This window comes from Stylophora pistillata, chromosome 2 (assembly GCF_964205215.1).
Source record: "Stylophora pistillata chromosome 2, jaStyPist1.2, whole genome shotgun sequence".
Lineage (NCBI taxonomy): Eukaryota > Metazoa > Cnidaria > Anthozoa > Scleractinia > Pocilloporidae > Stylophora > Stylophora pistillata.
The window spans coordinates 20216509-20236063 of NC_142520.1; the positions used below are offsets into that span (position 1 = coordinate 20216509).

At 38.8% G+C, this 19555-nt stretch overlaps 2 protein-coding genes, 1 long non-coding RNA gene and 1 pseudogene across 7 annotated transcripts in view; 2 read left to right on the top strand and 2 right to left on the bottom strand.

Moving 5' to 3' along the window:
- Positions 1-19555, bottom strand: part of LOC111347678 (uncharacterized) — a 724620-nt gene that overhangs the window by 677137 nt on the left and 27928 nt on the right. The gene's annotated exons all lie outside the window — the stretch shown is intronic.
- On the top strand, positions 417-6528 carry LOC148737668 (uncharacterized). Of its 4 annotated transcripts, none has more exons than XR_015996182.1 (4): positions 417-654; positions 2466-2543; positions 3900-3985; positions 4781-6528. It is a non-coding gene; the product is annotated as an uncharacterized LOC148737668 (long non-coding RNA). The 4 variants fall into 4 exon arrangements; XR_015996180.1 differs by having other exon boundaries at positions 3903-3985; XR_015996183.1 differs by having other exon boundaries at positions 417-540.
- Positions 6515-9053, bottom strand: LOC148737669 (uncharacterized; annotated as a pseudogene). The gene is made up of 4 exons (XR_015996186.1): positions 8550-9053; positions 8312-8468; positions 8095-8225; positions 6515-8002 (listed from the first exon to the last, which is right to left on the bottom strand). The product of XR_015996186.1 is annotated as an uncharacterized LOC148737669 (transcript).
- Positions 15157-17251, top strand: LOC148737670 (uncharacterized). The gene has a single exon (XM_088747373.1). It carries the CDS (start codon positions 15194-15196, stop codon positions 16616-16618), a length of 1425 nt encoding a protein of 474 aa, XP_088603499.1. The 5' UTR covers positions 15157-15193; the 3' UTR covers positions 16619-17251.

Below are 19555 nucleotides of genomic sequence, written 5' to 3' on the forward strand. Positions count from 1 at the left end.
AAGCATCTTATTAGGGCGAATAAAGCGTGCAATCGTTTATTTAACTTGCCATATTTGATTTGGAGTTAGAGTCAACGGTGGGGAAAAGAGGTGGGGAATGGGGAAAGGCGAAAAATATTCGTTGCCCCACTGACCTCCCCTCTCTTTTTTACTGCCGCTTGCTCGCCCCCTTTTGTAAATATTTATTTCTCTTCCCAGCCCTCCGTTGCTGTAAAAAAGTCAAAGATGGCAGCTCTAATTTTCACCCAGATAACACTGAGCACTCGCCCGCCAAAATTACGCCTGCTAGCTAAATAAAAGGCAACACTGAGAGCATATTCCGTTGTTCTTACTTCACGCTTTCCGACACCTGATTTCTGGTTCCAGATTTTGCTTCCTGCTATGCACCGCTGACTTCATTACAGTGGGCCGCACTTTTTCCGTTTTCTGTAGTGTGCAGTTATCACAAAAGTAACAAGTAAAGCAACATTAAGCACACTAAAACTGCATTTTTTTTCTCTCGGAATGTCTTATATGCATAGTAACTGAAGGGATCTTGACGTAAGTGAAAAATATTGGGTTTTATCTTTAAGCAGGAAATTTTGTTAACACGAGTCAACGTGTTATGCACAGTCATGGTACACTAAATAACGTTTCAGTCGTCATTTGATGTAGGTAAGTGTGTCCCACCTCGTTTATCATTAGTTGGAAGACTTTGGGAGGAACAAACTGAAAACGAGTTGAATAGACCTGAACTGAAATAAATGCGTTATTTAACCGCCGGTTCAGCGTGTCCTAGCTCCCCTTGGAACTCGGAGCGAATATTTTTTGTTTATGTTTTGTTTTTATAGCATCGTACCCTTCACAGTTTCACTATAATCTATTTTACAATGTGCATATTATGACGTCCACTCCTTGCCGAAAGCTTCTTTCAAACTCCTTGATAGACTTAATTAGGTGGTTGTCTTACGTACGAGGTCAATGGATCCCAAAAATTTCAAGTTGTCGGTGTTTTTAGTCGAAGAAATGTCATAATTTGGGCATACCATGCAATCACTAATGTAAAATATTGCTTGATTTGGGAAAATTTGTCCTCTGATGTAGTTTTTAGAATCCCTCTGCATTTTTTCAACAAACATGGAATACTATTATTAGGTTTGCAGTGCCAGGCATTTAGCCTTTTTGGACCATTTGTTAAACCAATGCCTTATGTAATCATTACAAGTTAAAACACCTTGTTAATTTAATTTTATTTATTTATTTTTTTTTATTTTTGGATGAAGACAGGCCACTGTTCACTGCATTCTAAACCCACTTAAATGATTGACTACTAATTTGACTCACTCCATTGGCTTATGAAGTTCAATTATGGTTCTCATTTTTTATTAGCATTTTGATGGAGTGACCAAATAACAAAATCAAAATAATGATAACAGAAAATCAGAATATTCAGTTAAAATAGACCATTTTACAGTTACGTACTTGGTTGCCAAGCTTTTGATTTGCAATGAGATAAAGGTGACCTTGTTGTGATAGAGACCTGTATCTAATTAGCATGATAACAAAGGATTAATTTTCATTTGAAAAGCAGCAATGCCTGTAACATAACAAGGTCACCCTTAGCCTCATGACTATTATAAGTTAAACATAACCACAGTAAAGTCTGTGCTCTGGTTGGTCAACTTAGTAATTGCACCATTTGTCCATGGGTGTACCCTGAGGCATGAGCAAATGTAAAGACAAGTTTTCCACATATACTTGTTATTTTGTTTGGTTTCATGAGATTTGCTAATTAAGAGGGGGGCTCTTTGCTGAAATGTATCAGTGTTATGTTATAAAACAAGTGGTAAACACCACAGCATACATGTTGGAGGTTTGCTTAACCCAGAGTCTCTCTCAGCTGTCACCTCACATGACTCTTATGCATCTTTTGTGCGTAGCAACCTCCTGTGTGCATCAATAATTAGAGTTTATGCGGTGGTGTTTACCATTTGTTAAATGGCAACAAACTGTTGGCTAGGAGTCAATAAGAGCTCAAAGTAAAAACAAGCCAGTTGCCTTAAGGGAATGAATATGGGAGTGGCTGAGTTGTGTATGCTTTTAGAGTTTTTAGTCTTGTTGATGGAGAACAGTCATGGAACAAGTCTCTAGGACTTATCCCAGAGGGGGGTTAAGCAAAATCAAAGTGATAGGGGAATCTCACATGAAAACTGCTCTATTTTTATGCATCACTTTTTAAGACAATTTCTGGGAGGAGGTGTGTTTCCTTACCACTTAAAATCATGGAGTGGTTGCCAGGAATGAAATGTTGGTCACCCAAAAAAATTGACACAGCATTAAATATTACTTGACAACTGAACCACACTGCTAATAGGCTAGAGTAAGTAGTGTAGTTGCTTGGATTTTGAAACTTGGAATAAGGAAGGTTTCAGTTATCAATGGGAAGCATGAAGATAATAATAACCTTTTGTTCTCTGTTTTTGTAGGCTTAGAGAAGTGACGGATTACCACTGACAACAAGTAGCAATGATGCAGCAAAAATGTTTGATGCTACCCTAACACAGGTTGGCTTTGGTTGAAAATTTATACAAGTGTCAGCTAGGGCTAAAGTGAAATATCGTAAGAATCAAAATACTAATTTTAACTGATACAGATATCTTAATTTTTATTTATTGTGCACAATTCTAGTATGGCAAGATATTAATTTGTTTTTATGATCAACTTGAAAAACCCTAATTAATATGTATGATTATCAATGTGGGAGAAGTGTAAATCTAGATTTGCCCAGCCTGCAACCATTAATTGATTGCTACAAAATGAATAACAAGGAAAATCTTTATGAAGATATGAGCAACTACATTTTTCTAAATAAAAATTAAGTTTAAGTGGCTACCATAAAATTCCAAAAATATTAAGCCCCTCTGTGTACAAACCCCTCCATGTAGAAGCCCCCAAATTTGAAATGCAAAAATACCTCGTATAATAAGCCCCTCTGAATATAACCCCCTGGGATTTGTATTTGGAAATATAATACAAACCAAAGCAAACTACATATAACCACTTTTATCAGGAAGCCTTTTTAGTCATAAAAGAATGATTCCATGCACTAAAGCAATGAGGTCAACAAGTCTTCACTCGTGCCTTGAATTCATTTGGTCCATAGACAAAGTATTTGCAAGGAAGTTCAATCCTGTCATCCTGTACCCAAACTCCCTCTGGTGCTCCACACTTTTCATAGCTAGCATGAACTGTGAGCCTGAACTATGTTACTGTTTTTACTGTATTTCCATTCTAACAAAGTTTATTGCCATTGACTGTTTGAACTTGGCATTTTCAATGTGATTAATTTGATATCATCAATCTCAAGTCAAAACCCTAATAATTACCAGTTGCACATTCAAACATTTTGACACAAATTTCCCTCCAATTATAAGCCCAGCCAGTTGAAATGCAAATTTTCCTCCTATAATAAGCCTCTTGGAATATAAGCCCCTTCCAAATAAAGCCCCTTCCAAAAATAAGCTCCTTCCAAAAATAAGTTCCTTCCAAAAATGAACTCCTTCCAAAAATAAGCTCCTTCCAAAAATAAGCTCCTAAAAGGTCCTTTGAAAAATACAAGCCCCAGGGCTTATTCAGAATCTTGCAGTAATTCTCATAACCATTGACGAATAGCAGTGATGAGTGTAAATAATCTATGGTGCTCTGTTAATGGGGGTAATTATTATAAGATGGATTGGTTTTAGTCAACTGAGTTGATCACCAACGGTAACTAATGATTGGGGTCATGCCATAACTTCCATGTAGCTTTTTCCTGAGAAATATGACAATTAAGCCTGGTGACAACTAATGTCCTTGTGGGAAAAAATGTATCTGGTTTATTTATTTGTTTGTTGGTTGTTTTTTTTTTCTTTTGGTTTTAGTAGACAGGGTGGTATGATGACAACAGTGTCAATGAAATTGAGGGCTCTGTCTCGAAGATATTAGCAGCAGATCCCAACTTTGGCCGGTGAGAACTTTTCTATTCAGCACTTTGAATACCAATTATAATGTGCAACTTTTTATTGGCATGGACTGAAGAGAATTCTGGACAGAATAGTCTATTGCTTATTGAAGAGATAAGATTTAGGTAGATACTTGTGTCAAGGACATTGAATATAAAAAAAAATGTGAGTTATTATCGTAATCATTTAAACAAATATTGAGTTAATTGAGTTGTTGAAAACTAATACCTCATATGCAAAAATAAATATTCTTCCTTGGATATTCCCATTGCCATTTTAGTGATTAAGTCTTTGCACTCCTTTTAGTTCCTATCAGTGAAATTGACTAAAGGCTGATAGTTTCAAAAGAAACTGTATGGGGCTGCGTAGGTGGGAGTGACGAAATAATTTGGATATATCAACTGCTTGGCCAAAGTCACTATTCCTTTCCAAAAATTTGAACAGCTTAGATTATTCAGTTATAGCCATATTAGTGACTGGGTGATTTAAAAATGATTTGTGGTGACTTCTAGAGAGCAGTAGATCTAGGTTATGAAGGAATGTCTTTCTTATTTTGTCTGTGTACATGAGGGTGCTTTTAACTTTGATTATCCTAATTGGCTAACAATATGCTCAGTGGATGTGACATGAACCCAGAAATGGTGTAACATATGCGAGAGAGTTTCTGTGGTTCAGTGCTAGGGAAGTATTTGAGAATCTGGCTTCAAGGACAAACCAGACCTTCATTCTAAGAGTATTAATTTATGGTATCATTTTTGTGGAGTGTCCCATTTAAATGACATCACCTGTTTTTATTTTAGTAATGGGTCATGTGATCTCGTGTGGCTTAGACCTGATCTCATCTGGAAAAGGAATCCACACAGATCAAGAGCTGAGGAGCAGCTTGGTATCCCTTGAAGGGTTAGCTGCCAGGAGTAACATCACAAACAGAGAGAGACTGCATGTCAAAGCAGTCAAAGAATGGGCACAAGGGTGAGTGTTACCAAGATGTCATGTCAATCACTGAGACAAAATTTTGACTTTTATCAAGTATTTGTCAGTTCCTTTAAGACGCGTCTATCTGAATGGGCGACTAATCATATTTTTAATGGTTGTGAAATGAAGTCATATACGTGAACTGTGGATTAAGAATTGAGCACTACAGTAATTAAGCGGCAATAAAAATAAAGTGTTCACAAAAATTTCTAGGCCTGTGCGGGCTTTGAATCCTTGATCTCTGAGATACTGCAACGTTTTAAACAGATTGTTCCTTTTGAACAACGTCTTTATTTATAATCACAATTTAAATTATAAATTAAGACTACCTGCAATATAGCGAAGCTAATCGAAGCAGGTAGTATGGGAAACATGTCAATTACATATTAATATAATATTATTCTAATGACAAAAAATAAATAACAATTATAAAGGTACAGATGTCAATCACAAAAGTGAATACAAAAATGTAGGTATATTAATCACGAAGCCACGAGCACATAATTCAAAACAGGAAAAGCTCAAAATACTCTTTATTTTAACGAAATCTAGTTTCTTGACATTTCATTTATTAATATATCAATATCAGGATTTAAGAATCCTGATCTAGAAGGATTTGAAGTAAGGATTCGGTTATTTTTTTCTTGAAACTATATTTTGGGAGCTCTCTCAAAACATCAGGAATGCAGTTCAAATTTTTGTGGTCATAGAGGAAAAAGAATTCTTGGAGTGATTTAGTCGAGAGTAGTTAATATAGAAGTTACCAGCGGTAGAAGATCGTGTGTTATAATGATGAGCATCTTTAATGGGTCTAAAGAGAGGAGAAATGTTAGATAGCACGACTTTGTTATTCGCTACTTTCGCATGACCCATAATGCCTTGCGCCTTGGGGGGTAACCTGGACTTCAGTGGGTGCCATCTTGGATTCTCGTCGGACGGACTGGTTGTTGACATGTTCTAGAATGGGTAAAAGTGACTTTTATTGTGCCCATGGTTGCTCAAATAACCGTAAACGAAATCCAGATTTAAAGTTCTACAGAATTCCAAAAGAAGAAAGGCGAAGAAGAGCTTGGTTGCAACGTATAAGACGTTGTTGGAGGTGCAAAGTCTGACGATCCAAGTGACAAGGCATTCGTGCCATCAATATTTATCCACAGCCATAGTTCGATTAAGACATCTAGGTCGAGCAAGAACAGTTTAAAAACGGACTCGACACAGTATGTTGAAATTCCAAAGCCAAAGCGAAGGGGACTTGAACTACACGTAAGTTATGGGTGATAGGGGGTCTGATATTAGTGATACAATGCTTGAAAGTGGGGTTAAGGTTCCGGATTTTAAAGGGCAAGGGAGATCACAAATGAAAAAAGAGGAGGGGGAAAGGTCTGAAAAAATAGCAGAAGCCAGAATTCATGTCGAAAGGGCAATTCAAAGGATCAAAACTTATCACATTCTTGATAATGAAGTCCGACTGAGTATGGCTCACTTGGCAGAACAGATTTTTACTGTATGTGCATATTTAGTTAATTTTCAGACACCAATTTTAAAGTGAGCACAAACAGTTTTGAAACAAGAACTGGCTATTTTTATTGATTTCTTATATTTCTTATATTTTCATGTTTATAATATATTACCAAGTAAAAATGTTAGCAACACCTAGAGTCTTGGCTGTGAAGCAAGTAAATTATTATTAAAGTTTGAAAATAGAATTACTTGCATATTATTCCATTGAAATCTATTTAAGCAAAAAAGCTATACATGTCACCTATATTAGAGTGATTTTCATTATGGTTAATCGTAATCTTCCTTTCAATTTTGATTCTATATCCCTTGATAAAGTAGGAAAAAACAATGCATAGTTCACCCATACTTCCAAAGCAGATTGAAATATCGTTACTCTTGCCTTAAGGTAGATAAAGTGGAGAAATCAATGCCTAATTTACCTATCCTTTCCAAACCATCCTTCACTCTAGGGTACGCAAGCTCCAGTAGCAGTACATTATAATAAAATTGCTCAAGTCTTGACAACTTAGTGTTCCAAAACTCAGGGTTGTATACTACTCGTTTAATAAATAACTTGATGCCATCTGAAGTAATAAAATCTGTCCACTTTCTTCCAGTGCAAAACAACTGCTGTTGAATTTGATAATAGTATGGATGGTTTTCATTTATGCTATCAGTAGCTTTCACAATGTTAAGCCTCAAGAGAGCAGTTTCTAGTGTTTCACTGTCCTGGGGATGAATTTTCTTGACTTCAATGGAACCATTATCACCAACAAGTCCATCTGGTGAGGCACCCAAGAATGGATGGGACTTGGATACAAAAAATCCACATGGCTGTACTTCATTCCCTGTGCATTTAGAATATTGATTAATAATTTCCAGTTCTGATTTGACTCCATCCTTCATGTATTGTGATATAAAGGCTTTGTTGTAACAGAGGATTTCTTGCATGGCTTTGGTGGGGCTTGTTGTTTCTTTTATAAGAGCACGCGTACACTTGGATGCAGTGATTCTAGGGAAGCGCTCAGCATGCCACTGGGAGCTCCTCGACTGTTCTCTTGTGGCATTTTCAATTTCATTAATTCTGTCATCATCCACGCTAATCTTCTCAATGATTGAATCTGCTTTCCTAAGAATATCAGATAAGGATGCTGGATGATCCTTTATAGGGCTTATAATGTTCTCTTGTTTGGTTCTTTCATTATCTTCAAAATCAACTTGTATTTCATGACAAAAAACAAGATTTATGTCATCAGCTGTCATAAAATCAGGAAGATTATGAAGTACAGTTTCAGATATAGTGTAATTTTCTTTACTACCAAGAATGTGGTAGATTGGTGGCAATGGACTACCTAGATTTGCATCATAAACATTTCTTTTCAAGTTAATTTTGTGTTCCTCCATTTTTTGTTTTTCCAGATCATCAATACCATAATATTTTTCTGTTATGGTTGGAGTAGGCTTCAATTTCTTTACAGGAGGCTCCTTTCCAAACTTGGCTTCATAAAAATTTATATCTTCCACAAGGACTGGTTCAACCTTGACACCTGGCAATGAAAAAATATATATATATATTACAAAAATGTTTCCACAAAAAGGAAAATTAAAAATGTTTTAACAATAAGTGAAATGCTGTTACCTTTAGGATCAGACCATGAACATGGCAAATCAGTGCAAGTGAGATCTGGTGGAAGCTGCTGTTTCCACTCTGCCACAACATCACAGAGCATAAAAAGAAGTGCTCCAATATGGCTGCAGTCACCTCTCAATCTATAAATAAATAATTAATACTACATCAGAAAAATCATTCACAGCTACGTGTATGAGCTGTTTTATAAATGGCTGAACAAACATACCCAACAGTACATGTGCAGTGGGAAAACAATGGCTTGCTTGTAGACCTTTGTAGTACCAAGTACATCAGTTTACTTTCTTCACGGTCCGTACAAAAACGAGGGATTACAACTGCCTCTGAGAGCCCAAAAGTTCTTGTATTCAGGAAGCAAATGAACTCTAAAGAAACAAGGCAAATAAAAAATCAATTTAACAACTTTTAAAACAGATCAATATTGCTAATTTCAATTGTAAACTTACTTGACTGAATGAATTCCCTGCTTGTGCTCCCAAGCACGTAGTGTTTTGTATTTTCTCACTGCTTTCTTGTCATATCCAGCTCCGATCAAGTACTCTTTTACTATGGATTCTTCCATCAGTAATGGTACTCCATTTAAGTTCTTCTGCCAGTCTTTTAGTTTTTGAAGGTACATAATTGTTGGAGTGTTGGTGCACGAAGTAGAAGATTGTTTGGTAGCATTGCTTCTAAGACCCGAAGTAGAGATTTTTAAAGCGTTACATACGACGTTGACAAGTGCCTTTTTACCAATTGATTTTTCAAAATCAATAAATAATACTTTGCAGACTTCTTTCAGCCTCGGTTTAGTTAAACTGGACACTTCTTTGAAGGTTTTTGGGAGTTTCAGATTCACCTTGCGTTGAGTACCAAGATCCGCCATTTTGTTTACTGTGGTTACCCCCAAGGCGCAAAGCATTATGGGTCATGCGAAAGTAGCGAATAGACATCATGCATTAAGGTAGAGCAACTTTTAAACTAGATTAAAGATAAAGACAGAATATTGGTAGAGATAAAAAGTTGAACAGCGTGAACATTAAACTATTAGAGAAATTCATCAATGGGCTACCCATTTTTGAAGATGGAGTATCTTGTTTAGGTGCGTTTTGGCTGCCTGTCCCCAGGCATACGTATACGTATCACGTGTCACGTGTATATGTATCACGTGACTAGCACGTTGAGATAGATCCGCCATCTTGATTAAAACTGTTGACATTTATATTTGTCTCGTCCTGCTTCTTAATATTACATGGTGGCCGCGGTGTTATCCCTACATAATGCCTGATACAGAAGATTCTGATCCAGGACCAATTCAACTTCAAGCTCAAACGGCGAATAATCTCCCTCCGGAAAAATTCAGCGGAGCAAATTCACCACAACAAGCTGAACTTTGGTCGAAATGGTTTCATCGTTTCGAAAGATATCGGATTGCATCTGGCCTCAAACATAAACCAGACATCGAGCAAGTCGGAACCCTACTCTACGTGATGGGTGAATGCGCCGATGATATTCTTAAAACCCTAAATATCGACGAAGAAAAAGCTTCGTACGAAGAGGTGAAAACAACCCTTAATGAGTACTATGAAATCCGTCGCAACGTGCTGGTTGAGCGCGCCAAATTCAATAAAAGAGTCCAAAAACCGGGAGAACCCGTGGATTCGTTTATACAAGACCTATACAGACTCGCGGATGACTGTGAGTATGGTTTACTCAAAAATGAACTTATTCGTGATAGAATAATTGTCAGAGTGTTAAATGATGCACTCTCTGATCGACTACAATCCAAATTGAAGCTAACATTAGAAGAAGCAGTTCAAATTAGTAGACAGGCAGAAGCCAGACAACAAAGTAGAGAGGTTGTACGGGGAAGTACACTAACTAGCACAAACTCCGTAAACATGGTCAAGCGTGCAGGCCAGAATAATAAGCAAAAACACCCCGGGAAAAAACAACCCCCTCAGAGTATCAACAAGTGCTCCTGGTGTGGTAACCACCCACACCAAGACCGGAAGCAATGCCCGGCTAGGAATGCCACCTGCTTAAAATGCAAGAAGAGGGGCCATTTTCAAGCAGTTTGTCGAAGCCAAAACAGTGAGCAGTCACAACAAAAGAAAAAAGTACATGAAATTGAAGACGAAAATCATGACATTCCCTTTCTAGCAGAAATCCAAGGGGGGAAAACAGCTGGATCGTTCAAGTGGGGATAAATGAAAACGTCACTTGCTAGAAGCTAGATACTGGAGCATCTGTATCCGTCGTCAGTGACTCATTACCCTGGTTAAAAAATCAGCCTTTGGAGAATATCCAGCAAACACTCATGGGGCCGGGGGGGACCCGCCTACCTGTTACTGGATCATTCCTAGCCACGATTAAGTACAGACAATGCAAGATCCAAGAACGAGTTTACGTCATTAAAAACCAGTCATCTTCGCTCCTCAGCAGACGAGCCTGTGTCGATCTCAGTCTTGTCCAACGCCTCGACGCAGACGTTGAAGAACTGAGTACGCAAGTACCTAACTTTAGAACGGAATTCCCTAAGTTGTTCACCGGGCTCAGGAAGATGACAACGGAATATCGTATTGCTCTTAAACCTGACGCCCAGCCAGTGTGCCTGTACACACCAAGAAGAGTTCCCCACCCATTACTCCCTAAAGTAAAGGAGGAATTAGAGAGGATGATTCAAGAAGGAGTCATCTCCCCAGTTACAGAGCCAACCGAATGGTGCTCCGGGATAGTCCCAGTCCTCAAGCCAAACGGAAAAATTCGCATCTGCGTAGACCCAGTCCAACTCAACAAAAGCGTTAAGAGAGAGGTCCATCCAATGTACTCCGTAGATGAAAGCCTAGCAAAGCTGAGTAAAAGTAGAGTCTTTAGCAAACTCGACGCTAACAGCGGGTTTTTGCAACTCCCTCTCGACAAGGAGTCCCGCCTACTTACAACCTTCATCACGCCATACGGTCGTTACTGTTTTAATCGTCTTCCCTTTGGGATCACCTCAACCCCAGAAGTCTTCCAGCGCACCATGAATAGTATCCTGGGGGACCTCAAGGGAGTCGTATGCCATATTGATAACACCCTTGTACACGCGGCAACACAAGCGGAACATGATGAACGACTGAGAACTGTCCTTAAGCGGCTACAGGTAGCCGGAGTGACGCTCAACGAGAAATGTGAGTTTTCTAAACGTTCTGTAAAATTCCTGGGACATATTATCGACGAACAAGGCATCCGTCCAGATCCGGCCAAAACTGAAGCTATACGCAATTTCCCAGTCCCACAGAAAGTCAACGACCTCCAACGTTTCATGGGAATGGTCAATCAAATGGCAAAGTTTATACCAAACCTGGCCAATCTCAACGAACCACTACGACAACTCCTGAAAAAAGAGAACATCTGGAAATGGGAACAGCAGTCATTTGAAGGAATCAAGAATGAACTGACATCTGCAACAAACCTTGCCCACTACGACCCAAGTCGTCCTACAGCCATCTCAAGCGATGCCTCTAGCTTTGGACTTGGAGCTGTTCTTCTACAACTCCAAGAGGACGGTACCAGGAAGCCGGTGTACTATGCATCTAGATCCCTCTCAGAAACCGAGAAAAGGTACGCAGTCATTGAGAAAGAAGCCGTGGCTGTGATATGGGCTTGTGACAAGTTTTCCGACTACGTACTCGGAATGAAGTTTACAGTGGAAACGGACCACAAGCCGTTAGTACCCCTTTTCACTTCAACTGATCTCTCCAAAATGCCACCACGCATCTTAAGATTCAGAATGCGTCTCATGAAGTACGAACTCGACGTCGTATATGTACCCGGCAAGGAACAAATTACCGCAGACACGTTGTCACGCGCTCGTATCGAGAAGAATGTAAATGAGAACATAGATCTTGTGGAGGAAGTGGAAAGCTTCACACAACAGATCGTAGCAGGGCTTCCAGCAACGCCTAAGCGGCTGCAAGATATCAGTGAAGCCCAAGACCAGGATGAAGTATGCAGGATGATCAAGAAGTACTGCCTAGAAGGATGGCCGGCTTACATGCCAAGTTCTACCATACTCCGTCCATACTGGGAGAATAAGAAACATTTAACTGTGATAGACAAGATTCTACTATATGATGACCGTATTGTGATTCCAGCGGGAATGGGGCTGGAAATACTTGACCTCTTACATCAAGGACACCTTGGGATAACAAAGACGCAAGCACGAGGCAAGATGTCTGTGTGGTGGCCGGCGACTACTACGGCGATAACAGACATGGTGACGAAATGTTTTACGTGCGCTAAGAACAGACCAGTGCCCAAGGAGCCCTGATGCCATCGTCATTCCCATCCAGGCCATGGGAAAGACTAGCCGCTGATCTCTTCGATCTAAAGGGAAAGAAACATCTCATTGTAGTCGACTACTACTCAAGGTGGACTGAAGTTAAAGCACGTCCCAGTGAATTGTCCGAGTCAGTAATCAAAGCCATGAAAGAAATATTTTCTACTCACGGAATTCCAGACTTACTGGTGTCCGATAACGGCCCACAGTTTGCTTGTAAATTCTTCCAACTGTTTGCAAGTATTTACGGGTTCACTCATATTACTAGCTCGCCAACGTACGCAAGAGGAAATGGTGAAGTAGAGAGAGCGGTACGTACTGTCAAGGATATCCTGAAAAAGAACGATGATCCCTATCTCGGTTTTCTAGCATACCGAACAGCACCTCTTCACAATGGCCTGGCGCCATGCGAAATTCTGATGAACCGCCAACTCCGCACCCAGTTACCAACCTTCCCTGACAATCTACAGCCAAACCTACGACTGAAAGACCTGGCAAAACTAGATGCAAAAGAGGAACTTCACCGCAGCAACCAGAAAAGCAACCATGACCGCAGATACAAGGCAAAAGACCTACCAGAACTTCAGAGTGGAGAGAAAGTTTGGATTCGCGATCAAGATCGGATGGGAAGAGTCCTAGCGGCATCTTCATCACCACGATCCTACATAGTTGAAACAGACAAGGGAACACAGCTTCGAAGGAACAGGGCAGCCCTAGTTTCAGCAGATACCTGTACAAAGACACCCGACACCCAACCAGAAGCTAACGTTGAGACAGAAATGCTGAGGAAAAAATCGAAAGTGCCCACCAGCAAAGACCTGACCACAGCTGCGATCAAGCCTACTGAGAGCAGCTACAAAGCTGAACCAGACACCCCGAAAGTGCACGACTCGCTCAGGGAGAGTAGTAAAACCGCCGCAGAGACTTATTCAGGACACTTGAACGTTGAACATTTGAACATCGCTTTTGTTTACAGTAGACCCTTATACTGTTTGATATGTCGTTTATAATTGTCTGTTTGATTACTGTAAAAGCTTTAAGGGAAGGTGTAGTATGGTATCCCTGTGGATTATGTATACGTATCACGTGACTAGCACGTGGAGATAGATCCGCCATCTTGATTAAAACTGTTGACATTTATATCTGTCTCGTCCTGCTTCTTAATATTACAGTTGGACCCCCACCCTTGCAAGTACCCCTCCTGGGGTTTAGAAACATTTAACAAAACCACTGTCCATTATTGATTTAAATCTGGTATTCTGGCACCAAAATAAAACTAACATCCAGCAGACAAAGTTAGGAGAGAAAGCTACAATATTCATTTCTTAGAAATAATTCACTGGTAGAGGTTTATTAACGAAACCCATAGACGTACAGGCACCCTTGGACTTGGAGGGGGGGACTGTGACCTCCATGCCTGAAAAAATTACATAATTTCCTAATGTGTTAGCATTAAACTGATGCAGAACTGCCTTAAAATTGATTCTACTGTTGCCTGAATTCTAAGCATTTTGCCTGACAAATGCTGAAAAATTATTTTAAATGGGGGGGGGGGGGATTTGCAAACCCATCCCCCAGGATTGTACTGCCTCTAATTTTACCCTATAATTATTTTAGCAATGGTCTATAATAGTTAATAGTCTATAATAGTAGGAGTGTGAGCCACGTGAACCCGTCGGAATCTTAATTGGCTTTGGAGCTGCTTGTACTCCAGAACTTATCTTTTCCTTTTGTCTAGCATATCCAATCCATTTCTATATAAATGTATCACATTAAAATAAAGTATTTCAAAATGCCTTAAGCTACAATAGCAACCCTTCCCTTTTTGCCCTCTTTCCCTTGCTGGCCCTATAGAGGCCCAGCCAGGGTAAATTCCTACAAGGGACGTGGCCTAAAAAGTAGTGATAGCATAATATATGAAAGTCTGAAAAAATTAAGATCTTGTTCACCAAAATTCCGACAACAACAACAAGGTGGAGAAATATAGACAAAATAATGACACCGTAGCTTTTTAAATTCAGACAAGCAACACAGGGAACCCCCTGGCAGGACCTGACCCTATTAATACCCATGCAAGCTGCACGCAGAAGCTCTGAGCTTGTATACTTTACTTGATCAATAGATTATATTCGATCCAGAGCAGAATGATTGGCTGGCAACAAATTAATAAAGGTAGATCTTCTTGGTATGTACATGGATGTCGAATGGATGATAAATGTAACATTCAACCACTCTAGATTGAGGATGTAACTTAAACTTCGAGCCAGGATTCGATCGTTAGCTATCAGGCTACCTACTATTAACACTTTTAGGATAGCCTACTTGTCAGCTCCAATTAGCCAAACTTGTGCTCCGGCTAACCTCAGAGCACTCAGGTTAGCCTAACTAGCTCTTCTGTTGGCCAACAGGGCACTAGGGTTAGCCTATGTTTCACTAAGGTTACTTACGTTAGCTCTCAATAGGGTAACACAAAATAATTATTCTTTATAATTTGTAATGACGAATGAGTAAACGCCTATCTTCTTTTACCGGTATATTCTTGATCATTGATTATACTGCAGACTGCAAGCGTATTTTCGAGCATAAAACGGTACAAAACAATTATTTAAAAAAAAACATGGGAGCTTCCTTTAATTCGCCGGTAACAAAACGAAAAAGGGCCTGGGATCGAATGTCGATCGCAAAGCATGCATGGATTGATTGGCTGGACAGGAAGACATGTTGACATAGATGTGTTGTAATTTATCCTGTTCAAAAGAGACTAATTCAAAGCTGTTTTGAAGGAAAATGCCACATCATTTTAACTGTTGTGTGCCCCGGTGTACCAACAACTTTAGAAACAAACCAAATCTGGAATATTACAGGATTCCCAAGTGCGAAAAGGCTCGGAAATACTACAAAGTATCGCTTAGAAACGAATCGCTAAAGCTGGATTCTTCCCAAACGAGAATCTGTTCTGAACACTTCGAAGGTGGCCAAAAACTCAGCAGAAATCATCTGCCAACAATATTTCCATGGACAAAAGAGAGAAAATCAAGGAGAGAAATCTTTAAGCATGACTTTGGGCCAAAGAAAAGGAAAGTCTCATCAGTTGTTGTATCTACTACTGATACTGACAGCAGTTACTCTGACAACAATGCCAACATTGTAACCCAAACAACACCGACCTCGACTGAATCACTGCACGAGGATCCATACTATACGAGAGAAGTTCAACCTGAGGAAATACTGAATAATTTTCGAGAAGAACAACATCAATATCTTTCTAAACACACTCAAACTGACATAGATTTGGCATCATTGGAAGAGGTATTGAATGAGGTATCTAAACTCAAAGAGGAAAACAAAAAATTGAGAGATAAATGTGACCAGTTAACAAAAGAAAACAAACATTTGAACTTTATTTCAAGTAATAGTGAAGTTTTTAATATTGAGAAGTACAAAGATAATCCTGATGACATTGCATTCTACACTGGACTCTCTGATTATGAAATGTTAATGATGTGTTACAACCTAGTGAAAGACTCAGCTAAGAATATAAGCTACAATTATGAAAGAATATACTGTGACTTAGAAAGTACAAAACAACCTGGCAGACCTAGAGCACTATCAGCATTCCAGGAATTCATAATGACTTTGGTGCGAATACGACTGGGATTGTTTGAGAGAGACTTGGGCCATAGGTTTAATGTTTCTCGCATGTCTGTTTCAAGGATAACTAACTCATGGCTGAGATTTTTGAGGTCAGAGTTCGAGCCACTTATACAGATACCACCTGATGATGTTTTGAAATTTCATATGCCGAAAGTCTTCAAAGAAATCTGTCCTGACACTGTTGTCATTGTAGACTGCACTGAGTTCCAGATGGAAAAGCCATCGTCACTCGATGCCCAATCTGCCTGCTATTCATCCTATAAGAGCACTAACACAATGAAAGCTTTATTAGGAATCACACCAAGTGGAGTTGTCTGTTTTGTTAGTGAACTATTTCCAGGAAGTACTTCTGATCTAGAAATAACAATGCAAAGTGGCTTTCTTGGCAAACTTAAAAGAGGTGACGAGGTAATGGCTGATAAGGGGTTTAATTGTCAAGATGAGTTAGCATCAGTTGGAGTTGTGCTAGTTAAACCTAATTTTCTAAAAGACAAAAAGCAATTTGACATTGGTATATTAAGTTCTTTTTCATTGATGGGAGAACTTGGCTCTTTATAAAGTGCTTCCCACTTTCCTTTAAATGGTGAATAGAATGTACGTTCCCAGACTTATAAAAATTGAACCCCTTTACAAGAGGTTTAGCAGTTGAGAGTTGTTTTTTTGAGTCAACTGAGTCGATCATGTAACGCCAGATGGTTCCAAATGACACTTTAGGGAGAGCATTGAGATCAGAGTTGAAACCTTCTTTTGGAAATTTTCCATTTGTTTGAGGCTCTCTCTTATCAAGCAAACCAAGATCTGCTTTTTTCTTCATAATATTAGCGCCGTTGTCGGGGTCTCTAAGATATTTCTTGTCAAGGCCATTTTCTACATAGTGTTTTAGCCTATGCAAAACGATTTTAAATAATGTTAATGGAGTTCTAAGCAGACGATTTAATGTATAAAATCTTTAAGTGAATATGTTTTCCATCAGAAATATTAATGGTTTTTATGTGAGCAAAAGAAAGAGCTACGAAAAAGCTGAATTTGACCCTTTACCTGCTGACTAAAGCTGACTTTTTACCACTTGTTTTCGCTCCCCTACAAATCAGCCAGCGCTTTAGCTGTACCACACTGCATGCCTCTACATTTCTGTTTTGCAAAACAGCCCCAGGTATATCGTCTTCAGTTAAAATAAAGCCTTCTTCTTTAGTTTCTGAGAGCTTACTATCATTCGCAATGGACGCCATTTTGATTTCTGTCCAGCCAAACAATCCATGCATGCTTTGCGATCGCAGTTTCAGTCCCAGGCCCTTTTTCGTTTTGTTACCGGCGAATTAACGAGGCAAACTACCACAACGCCTCATTATGAATAGTACAATCGTACAGTGAACTTCCTTGACCTTGGTGTATGACGGGCAAAATTTTGTTTAAGATTCAATCCTTTAAGAAGATAAGCTGGTGCAGTACATAGAGTAAGGGAAGTATAATTCTGAAGGACAATATACCACTACATCATTTACATATGTCGGTGCGCTTTGAAGAAAGAAGCAGTCACCACAATGATCGCTATTATTATTCAACGAGATGTAAATAAGTGGCGGGGTATTCCGCATACATCAAACATGGTAGTGTTTCAGTCCAACTAATAAATATCTTACCTTTACTTGATCAATAGTCAGCCCAGTTTCCTCGGCTGCCACACCAATCTTTCCCGTATTATCAGAACTGCATGTTTTCATGCCGCCGTCATAATATTCTTGTAGTTTTGACTTTTGTACATCGCTTATTTTATTATATGTTCTTTTGCGAGCTCTACTTGTATCCTTGTCAGTCATAGTGACGAAGAAGCGCCAAAAGTACACGACAAAGCCGATAATACCTGAACGTCCAAACCAAGTAGAGCTAGCGAATTCGTAAAGGATTTCCCCTTACGCATTCCAAGTGAAGGAATTTGATTGGTCGAAATGTTTATACATATTTAATAAGCTACTGGGAAGACTTAGATGATCATTTGACACGGCATGAACCCACTGATCTAAATTTAGATTATATGGGTGTTAGCCATTTAGATTATGTAAGTAGGGTGGATCTCTAGATCATTTATAAAGATATGGAATAGATAGGGTACGCTTGCGCGACCTTGTGTAGTACCTTGATTCAAGAATTTACAATCAAAAGAAATATTGTAGCAAATTCTTTGGTTTCTACCTTTCAAAACACTCGGGTATAGTTTAATTATATATGGAATTAGTTGGAAATTTCTCAACTTTCTTGCGAGCAAGAATCAGAATACGGTTATTCAATTTTTTTTTTTATTGGCTGATTGAAAAAATGATGAACTCAACACAGAAAGTGTGTTTTTCTGAAGGGATCCATCGATGTTTTAACAGTTTTTTTTGCCTTAATTAAAGTTTTTCATTGTAAACTGACAAACTGCCACTCGATGCGTGGAAAAATCGAACCAAAGCCGCTGCATGCAGCAATGAAGGGAAAATGTTTTTCATGAAACGATGGATTGCTGTTGTTCCTGCCAAAGAGGTACAAGTAGATAGAAGTCATTTTATTAACTTGTTTGGAATAAAAAAGTAGAAAGGAAGAAATTGTAGAGCCGATGCAAGCGAGCGGATATGTCAGTAAACGTAGAAAAGTAAGATCTTAGAATAGCATGAAATAAGAAATTAAAAAAAAAGAAAAAAAGTTTATCGGGCATGCTTGCTACAATCCTGTAATCAGCATCAAATGAGAAATCGAGATGTTTTTCTTGATATGTAAAGAAAATCGCGAAAAAAGGTTTGTGTGTTTGAAAATACAGAAATGAGGTGAGTCGCCATTCAAAGCCTTTCTCAGGCCACACTTTCACTATATGTTTACACTTAAAATTTAACCTTTCTGGAAATCCATCACACCCACGTGTAGGGTAATCAGTGAATAAACTTCAGATGTTAATAAAGAGGGTTTCCTTTCATAACTATATATGAATCTTAGCTTTTGATACATTAAATTATCCCTTTTAAAGCCTATACCTTTACTTAAATTGGCAGAGAACTTTAAATTCCATATGTGCGAAGTTCTCTGCACTTGTAAATGCTATTTTATAATTTAAAGAATATCTTTTATGTTCCTTATAATACAAATAAGATTACAATTGACCCAAAACCACAAATCTGCCATACAGCTACAAGAAATCGATTGAATGTGTGGAGTGAAAGCAACACGATTATGTTTTTCTTATAGCCACATTCTCCAAACCCGGAAAGTCTACACCTTTAAGATTTTGAAGAGACAACCCTTCTAGATTTCCTATGGAGCAGCTTGTTCAAGAAATGGCAAACAAAAAAAAGAACTCCTGACTTGCTTGATGCCATGACCACTACAACTGTGCCTCTTGCATAAGAAGATGAATTCAAGTGTTTCCAGTGTGAGTGATACATGGTTAAATGATGAATACCCAATGCTGAGAGCTGAATCTTGTCCAAAAACTGAAACTCATGACCATCATCCAAGGTGTTGAAA

Excerpts from the sequence above, each read along its gene's own strand:
- LOC148737670 (XM_088747373.1), top strand. The coding sequence starts at position 15,194 with ATGCCACATCATTTTAACTGTTGTGTGCCCCGGTGTACCAACAACTTT.